This window comes from Sciurus vulgaris (genome assembly GCF_902686455.1).
Source record: "Sciurus vulgaris genome assembly, chromosome: 7".
Lineage (NCBI taxonomy): Eukaryota > Metazoa > Chordata > Mammalia > Rodentia > Sciuridae > Sciurus > Sciurus vulgaris.
Genome location: NC_136467.1, coordinates 155,490,175 through 155,498,301, shown reverse-complemented (window position 1 = coordinate 155,498,301; position 8,127 = coordinate 155,490,175). Strand labels below are relative to the sequence as shown.

At 49.6% G+C, this 8,127-nt stretch overlaps 1 protein-coding gene across 2 annotated transcripts in view; it reads right to left on the bottom strand.

The window, feature by feature from the left end:
• Positions 1–541: 541 nt before the first annotated feature.
• Positions 542–8,127, bottom strand: part of SCGN (secretagogin, EF-hand calcium binding protein) — a 55,259-nt gene continuing 47,673 nt past the window's right edge. For both annotated transcript variants that reach the window (XM_079148819.1, XM_079148818.1), the window contains exons 8-11: positions 7,681–7,726; positions 7,390–7,449; positions 5,928–5,996; positions 542–756 (exon numbers count right to left, since the gene is read on the bottom strand). In XM_079148819.1, coding sequence (XP_079004945.1) covers positions 628–756; positions 5,928–5,996; positions 7,390–7,449; positions 7,681–7,726 — 304 coding nt within the window. In that variant the 3' untranslated portion in view covers positions 542–627. The remainder of the gene's footprint in view (positions 757–5,927; positions 5,997–7,389; positions 7,450–7,680; positions 7,727–8,127) is intronic.

Below are 8,127 nucleotides of genomic sequence, written 5' to 3'. Positions count from 1 at the left end.
GAAGGGACGGGTGGGGAGCAGGTGCTGAGTCCTGGGGAGTCTTCTCTCCAGGTTCCTCCTGCAGTCCTCCCTGCCCGGCCAGTCTGCTCAGCAAGCACTTAGGAACAAACTCAGTCCAGGATGAGCATCCCGGTCTCCCCAAAAGTGAAAAGCCATCATTGGCAGCTTCTGCCTTCAGGCCGGCTCACAGGTGTCAACTCCTTCAGGATGCTGCCCCTGACCCCCACCCAGTCAAACAGGTACAAACAATCAGAGGAGCGCTTCAAGGCCTGACACAAAAGCAGTGACTGGGACACCTTTGTCTCCAATTGCAGATTTATTTCACACAGCCATCTCTACAGAGCAGGTGGCACACACTAGGCAGACTCCGCAGAATGGCCCCAGGAAGAGCATCCGGGGGCCTGGGAGGGTGAGCAGAGCAGAAGCAGCGGGTTAAGCCCAGCTCTGGGGCAGAGCAACCCGAGGCAGCACTGCACAGGGGCTTTCGGAGAGAAGGAGTCCCCACCTTCACTGGGAGTGCACACGGTGGGTGAGAAGTTTGCCCTGGTCCCCAACAGCAAAGCACAGGTACGACTTCAACAGCAGGAGCAAGAAGGACACGGAGCAAAGGGTGGAGCCACGTGCAGATCAGGGGCTGATTTTCAGCCCAAGACACAGAGCCAGCTCCGACTTCTGGATCTTTCCATCCTTGTTCACATCACAGTGACGCAAAAGAATCTCCCGGAACTTATCCAGGTCCACCCCACTGATGCTAGGCTGCAGAGGACAAAAGCAGCAAGTCAGTGGGCAAGCGGGGACAGATCCGCCTCCAGCGCCTGCCCTGGTGGCCCCCCTGGTGCCCTTTCTGGGGCTTCAGGGCACAGTCAGAGGAGCAGGAGCCCAGCGTGTCTCCTTGCCCCAGCAGCATTGCTAGAGAGAACTGTTCTGCCAGTGGCTTAATTTCCAGCCTGTCCCTTCAGGCAAAAAAAATAAGGGACTTCTATTTCCACACAGCTTCCAGCAGTTCTCACAGGAAGTCTGTCTCATCAGGAATCGTAATAGAGATCTTGCTGGAAGTAGAGAACTGGGATCGCAGGATTCTCCTTGCTTTCACAGGAGAGCAAAGACACATTTGATCAGCACCCTGGGTGGGGGGGGCGGGTTGTGCCTCTAGAGTGAAGAAGGGCTGTGTGGGATGAAATCCCGTGTTTGACATTTTGTCCTTGAGCTGGGGACTGAGGACTTACTCCAAGGAATATTTCCTGGCTAAGAATGAGTTGGGATGCATGTTCACGGGGAAAGACCTCAGCTGAAAGGCTAAGAAAGTCAAGCAACGCTGGAACTCATTGATTCTCCCCTGGGTTTTCCTAGGTCCTCAGGCAATGCTGGGAGGGAAACACTGCACTCCTTCCACAGATTAGGAGAGGGAGCTCAGGGAGAGCCCCCTAGAAAGCTGAGGATCACCCGCCCTGCTCCCCAGGCCCTCTGACGCCAGTTAAGAGCTCATTCCTCTGTGGCACTGCTCTCCTGTGGGGATGGCCATGAATCTAAATTAAAAAGTCAATGTCCAGAGAAAAAGGGAAACCCGGCCCAGCAGATGGCCACGCCCTCGGGTTTCTGCAGTAGTTTTGTGGAGAAGAGAGAAAAGGCTGCCTGCAGGGTCTGCTGTTAGGTTCCTGCCCCCAGACTCGCTGGCTGGAAAGAACCCCTAAAATGAACTGCGGCAGGACGAGAACCTCCTGCTCCTTCACCAGGCAGCCCCATCCAGACACCGCCATGTGCACTTCCAACGGGGTAATGACTGACACCAAGACTGTCCTGGTAACAGGTTTTGAAGTGGGAAGGAGGGAAGAGGGCGGCAGAACCGGGAGGCAGCTGGCAGGGCAGGAAGAACAAGCCAGCAGTGTACGGCAGGCTTGGGGCATGTAGGGGAGAGGAGCCTGCAGCGGACCACCCGCCCACCGCACTCCCTGAATGACCAGACTGTGAGACGGGATGGGACCCGTGTCCACGGGGCCTCGGCCGGGCTCCCCAGAGTGTCAGGGGGAGCAGGGCTTGGAATCCCTAAAGAGCAAGCTGCACTGTTGTGAGCTCCTTTGCTTTACACGGCGGGACGCTGGGCTTTCACTCCTTAACTGACCTTGTGACAGCTCTTCTCCAGTCTCTGCACCCTGCCCAGTGTCCTTTGGGCAAATCCTCACCTTTAGAAGCCTCACAGGCGATCATTTACATGTTAGCCTGAATTAATGTGCCCATGTATTAACCTTATCCAAATTATTTTAAGTTTGATTTTTCTAATTGAAGAATAATCAGGTTGGAGACATAGCTCAGAGATAGATCACATGCTTAGCATGTGTGAGGCCCTGAGTTTGACCCCAGCACTGCAAATAAAAAAAAGAGAATCATGAACTTGTTTCCTGCCCAGTTACTACACCCTGGAGGTAAGTGAAAGGTGCTTCTGTGTGACCGGAGGGGAGTGAGCACCTGAGGGCCTTTGAGTTCTGTCTTAGTGCTGGGCATCCCACTCTGAGTCCGAGACTGGAAGCTACTGCTCAAAAGCTCGTGGATCAGTGAAGGCACTCCCCTGGGCCGGCGGGGCCCTGGTCTCGAAAACGGCTTTAGCGGCAGGTGGCCAACACCAGTCCACGTGGGCTCCTGACACGGGTGCTCCACACATCGACCCTCCTCAGAACGACCTGTGGGGCTGTGTCCAGCTTCCTCCTCACTGTGCAGAGGAGTGACTGGCACAGGGTTGGTCAGCCTGCCACTGTCACTCAGCTGTCACCCCGAGCCAGGATTCAAACTCAGCCTTTCCTCGTGCACCCCGTGGGGAAGCATGAGTGGGTCTGGGATCACCGACTGAAGAAAATTCATCTTTTCCCTTGAGCCCTGGCCACCGGGTGGCCCTCTTGTCCCATAGGAGGTGCACTTGTGGTCAGATCAACAGAACTACTGATGACTGTCCTTCAATGGAGTCTGTGCATTTGTCAGACGCCTTCCCTTTCCTGTGCATTCCAACTCCCTAAAATCATGAACACTAGTGCCAAACCCCAGGGTCCTCCTAGTCTGTAGGATCCACCCCCAGTGATGTCCACATCACCTTTATAGTTTAAACATCAAAGATGCACTTGCGCCCTTTGTGAGGCACATGTTAGGCTCAGGCCTCTAGGTCGGGAGTCACCCCTCTTGCCAAACATCCTGCTGTCCACAGCAGAGAAAAGCAGACGGTGTTGAAACAGACTGAAGCTGGGGAGCCCCTCTGAGATTACAAAGAGCCCCTCGCTCTGGGGAGAGGCCCCAAGGGGCTGCCCCATGGCCTGATGGGCTCACAGGAAGCCCGGAGCAGGGCTCCCCTATTCTGTCCAGCACAGGCTCCCTGATCCTGCACACACAGATTCCCTGCCTTTGGCCCTGTTCCGCCTCTACAGGCCAACTGCAGCCACGCGGGTGCCTCTTCTCTCCTGTCCTGCTGCACTGTGACTGCTCTTGCAGGCTAGCTTTCCCTTCGCCTTAGTTTTCTCTGGGGAAAATGTCTCCTCTGTGTCTGACCTGAGTTTCACTTCCCCCTTTGCCTTTGGGCTTTTGGAAATCATTGCCAGACAGTGAGGACCCAAGGGCAGAATCATTGAGAATTACAGAGATTATCCAGACTGAAGAATGGTGATTTTTAAGAGGGAATATAGGTGTAGATATCCTGCTTTTCCCTTAGAAAAATAATATGGAAATAGCAAAGGTCATGGTCACTAGAGCTGTAAAAGCTATATTAGCTTCCAGATCGATTTGTGAGATCATCGTAACAGCTAATTTGCTGATTTCTCAATAACGGCTTATTATCATGGATAACACTTGGTGAAGTGGCATAACACTGACTGCTTCATGCAGCCTTTCCTCTATGATCTTCAGGTCAGTGTAATGGAGGTGGGATCTGTAATGATCCCATCTTGCCATGAGAAAACTGAGGTTTGGAGACGCCAAATGACTTGCCAAGGTCACCTTGCCTGTCATGACCTGGGACCCAGAATGGTCAGCCTGGAACCTGAATTCCTGGCCTGGGTTCTCTTGACTTTTTAACTTGTGTACTTTCCTTTATTTCCAATATTTTCTTACAATATACAGAGAGTTTTATAAGCAGTAAAGTTGGAATCCCTGGAGCTCTTGAGAAATCCCCTCCTGAGTATTAACTATTCTCAAGCTCAGAAATGTGCTCCAGGGATTCCAGCTGCTTTGTTCTAATGAGATTATTATTTTGGGAAATTATACTGTCATCCAGGAACTGTGACAGGTGTCTACTTTATTCCTAGTCATCATGAAACCTTGGGGAATCAGATATTATTGCACCCATTTTATGGATGAGGTGTCAGAATCAGAGAAGTTGAGTCACTTGCCCAAAAGCACACAGTTAATAAATTGCTGGTCTGGAATTAAGGCTCAGATCTGTCCCACTGCAAAGCACTGCCCACTGTTTTGTACTGTCTCATCCACAAAAAAAGCTTCCAATCTGTTCCATTCATAGCAAAGGAAACGAGGAAGAAGACAACAAAAGTGAGGTGACATAAGAGGAGGATCAGACACTGCCTCTCTGACACCATGGAAACCACATCTCCAAGTCAGTTCAAGCAGAGTGCAGGCCCCTCTACCTAGACCTGGGAACATTCCTTGCCCACCAGTGTGACACAAAGCCAAAGGGATGGCATGGAAGGAAGGTGATCTGCTAAGCACTGCTGGCTCACGCTGGCCGGGCAGACCACGTGGAGGAGCAGAGGCCACACTCTCTGCCTGGGGTCTGGAAGGATCCTGAGGTCTCACTCAGGCAGTCACTGGTCCCGGCTGCACTGCCCAGAGAGGCCAGGCACCCTCCACGCCAAGCTCCTGTGCATCTATCACAAGCAAAGGAAAGCCCCAGTCTGGCACGTCCTACCTCGTGCATCTTTAATGTCCCACCAGCAATGGTTCGGTGTCTGTCAAACAAGATCATTGAGGCTTTCAAGAGATAATGAGAAGAAGGGGGGTTTTCCTCTAGCAACCAATGCAAAGGGAAATACCACACAAGTTCCCATCAGCAGCTCCTGTGGTACAAGAGACCTCAGTGTGGCCAACAGGGGAAACAGGTCAAGGGAGAAAGAAGAGGACAGGGACCAGCCAGCAGGATGGACAGGAGTCGGGCCTCACAGGAGGTGTCTAGTCACCCCAACTAACAGAAGGAAGAACAGCCTGTGCACACTCAATTCCAGGGTGTGAACTCCCTTATGCAAAAATTGATTACCTACACACTTTTCTCTTTTGAAGCTCCATAGTATAAATCAGATTTGCAAAGAACTCTGGGACTCCAAAAATGATTGATAATTGCCACTCTAACTTGTTGCTGTCTGGGTCAACCAGGACATCTTGTGTACTGAACAAGCCTCAAAAAAATTCCCTTCGGTACAGACTACTAAATCTATTGTCTACACAGTCCCTTGGAAAAGGAGTTGGACATTATCTGCTTAACTTTATCAGGCAACCCTCTGGAACTCCAAAAAACTGCTTATTAATTGCTAGGTATTAAAGAAACCCCTTGGTGAGAAAACAATTACAATTCCAAATATGAGATTTGTTACATAAAATTAAATTTTGTTTTCATTTTAGCTATTCTAATAACCAAGTCCAGGGGGTTAGAAGTGATTTTCTACAATTGAAAAATAATATATAAAAAATACACTGATTCTGAGTTATTTGGTAAAAAGATATTTCTACGATAACTTTGTGTGAGTTGAACTTGAACAATAATAAGAGAGCAAGGGAGATCTGCTGGGTTTCACAGACTCTTAAAGGTCATCAAACAGGCTGCATCTCTAGGGTTTTCTCTCTGGCATTAACCTTCCATCTTACTCCCATGAGTGAAAGATGGCATCAATCAAAATGGCAATCCCATCCAGGACAGGACCCTCCCCCATAGCTCTGGACATCACCTGCACCAGCTCCATCATGTCTTTGACAAACCCGTCCACCTCTGGGCCTTCCAGGGCTCCGGTTTTACTCTGAAAAATAAAGAATATAAAAAGATCTAATCACCCAACAGCATTTTCTTCAGTTAAAAAGCTAAAGAATAAACTGGGTGAATAGACCAGGTGGGTGATCCTCTAACCACAAGCTGATTTAGAAATGGCCCGACTCAATTTACGTTCTTCATGCAGAGCGTGGCGTTCCCTGTGAACTAGAGGAGCTCCCTGTGGCCACAGGAGAAGCAGCAGTTCTGGGTTCGCAAACAGCACCCTGTGAAGTTCACTGGCTCATCTCCTCCCAAACTCCACGCTTCTGTTCAGACCACGCAATCGCACACCCTATCGACCCCTCGAAAGACAGGTTGACATTTTTAAATTTCATTTTACAACTTAGCAGTGGCTTGGTGATTATGGAAACTGAGTAGATGGAGGGAGCCTGCAGGGCAGGAGCCCATCCCGGTCATCAGCTAGCCTGTGGCTAAGACTGTTTTCTCCTACCCTTTTCATGACTCATACAACGTGGATGTCTATGAAATACAAAGCATATTAAAATATTAGTCTCTAACATTCTGGTAATAACAAAGCATTCGTGCTCTCCACGTTTCCTTAATCCTGAACTTCTAACATGATTTTTGAAATCCCATGCCTTAGTGTATTTACCAAGCAGTCATAAACAGGAACTTATATGATCCTCGTGACAACTCCATTAGGTAGAAAATATCATCATCTTTATCCTCTCCCTTTACAGAGAAGAACACAGCTACCGGAGGTTAACGAGGTTAGGGAACCCGCCCAGATCACGGCCAGAGAGCCCAAGGGGACTGGAACCCTGGGAGCCACAGCCTTGACCCTGATGTTCCTTCCTCTCAGAACAGGACACAGACGTCCAGTTGGGTTAGTTTCAAGGGGATGCTTCTGATGACCTTTCCCAGTTTGCTGTTTGCTTCCTTCCTTCTCAAGCTATCCTCCTTGGCCTCAAGAACTCCATCTCTTTGCTATACTTGGTGCTTTAGAATGATGTTTTTCTCCCCTCTTAGGAATGACCACACAGTGGGTCTTGCAAGAGAAACAGCTCTTACGCCAAATAGGTATGGCCTTGCCTCTATTTCTGAGTTGAACTTGGAGGAGTTTTGTTGATTTGTTTTTATTTTTGAGCATATGATTATAGATGAGCTTTTAGTTATACACAAAGAAGAAACTTTTTCTTAGGTTCAAAAGAAACAGCAAAAAAGAAAAGCACTGTGGTTTTATCCTCCCTCCACTTGTAAACACGCCCTGACCCATTTGTATGTAGCTCTTGGCCAGTACTAGAGGGCCAGGTACCCTGACATCAGAACACGCATGTGGGTTTCTACCGGTCACATGAGTCTAGGAATGTGGTAGCTCGGGCCCACATAGAGGCCAGCGCCATGCAGGGAGACACACTTACGACATCATAGTGGGCAAAGATTTTCTCAAAGTCCCTCTTTCTCTCTTCCGTGGAGCAGGCCTGTGATGAAAGAAGCACCCTGTCAGTCCAGCACTGTGCAGCTGCCCCTCTGCATGGTCCTCCCGACCTCAGGTGACCTTCACAAACCTCCAGCAATGACCCTTAAGTTCCCTGATTCCTCTGAGCCTCATCAGCTAAAAGAAGGACCAGTGTCTGCCTTCCTTTCCTCTCTCCTTCCCAAATACACAGAGGAACAGGGACATGAGCCCATCCAGAGAAATTCATACTCACATCCATTTTAAATTGCAGAAGGAAGTTTTCCTGAAGAGCCAGAATCCTAAGTGGGAAAAATAAAGTAAAATCCACTGAAGACTATCAGCTCTCACTTCCAGGCAAACCCAGTACCGACAGAGGGAAGGCTGGAGGATTCCAGGGACCCTGCAGAGCAGCCCAGGCTCCGGGCTTCGGGAACCCTGCCTCGCGGGAGCAGGTGAAGAGAGAGAGACCCCCGCGGGCACCAGTCCTGCCACGTAGGGGCATTCACACTCTATGGTGGAAAATGGCAATGTGGGCTTCTGAAAATCCTCTCCATAAAAGCAAAGAGAAAACTGGAAGGAAAGGTCACAATTACATTTTCAAAACTCTGGAAAACAACTAAATTCTTGTAGCAATCAAGGAAATACTTATTCTAAAAACAACAACAACAACAACTACAAAAAGATAAATCTTGGTGAGACC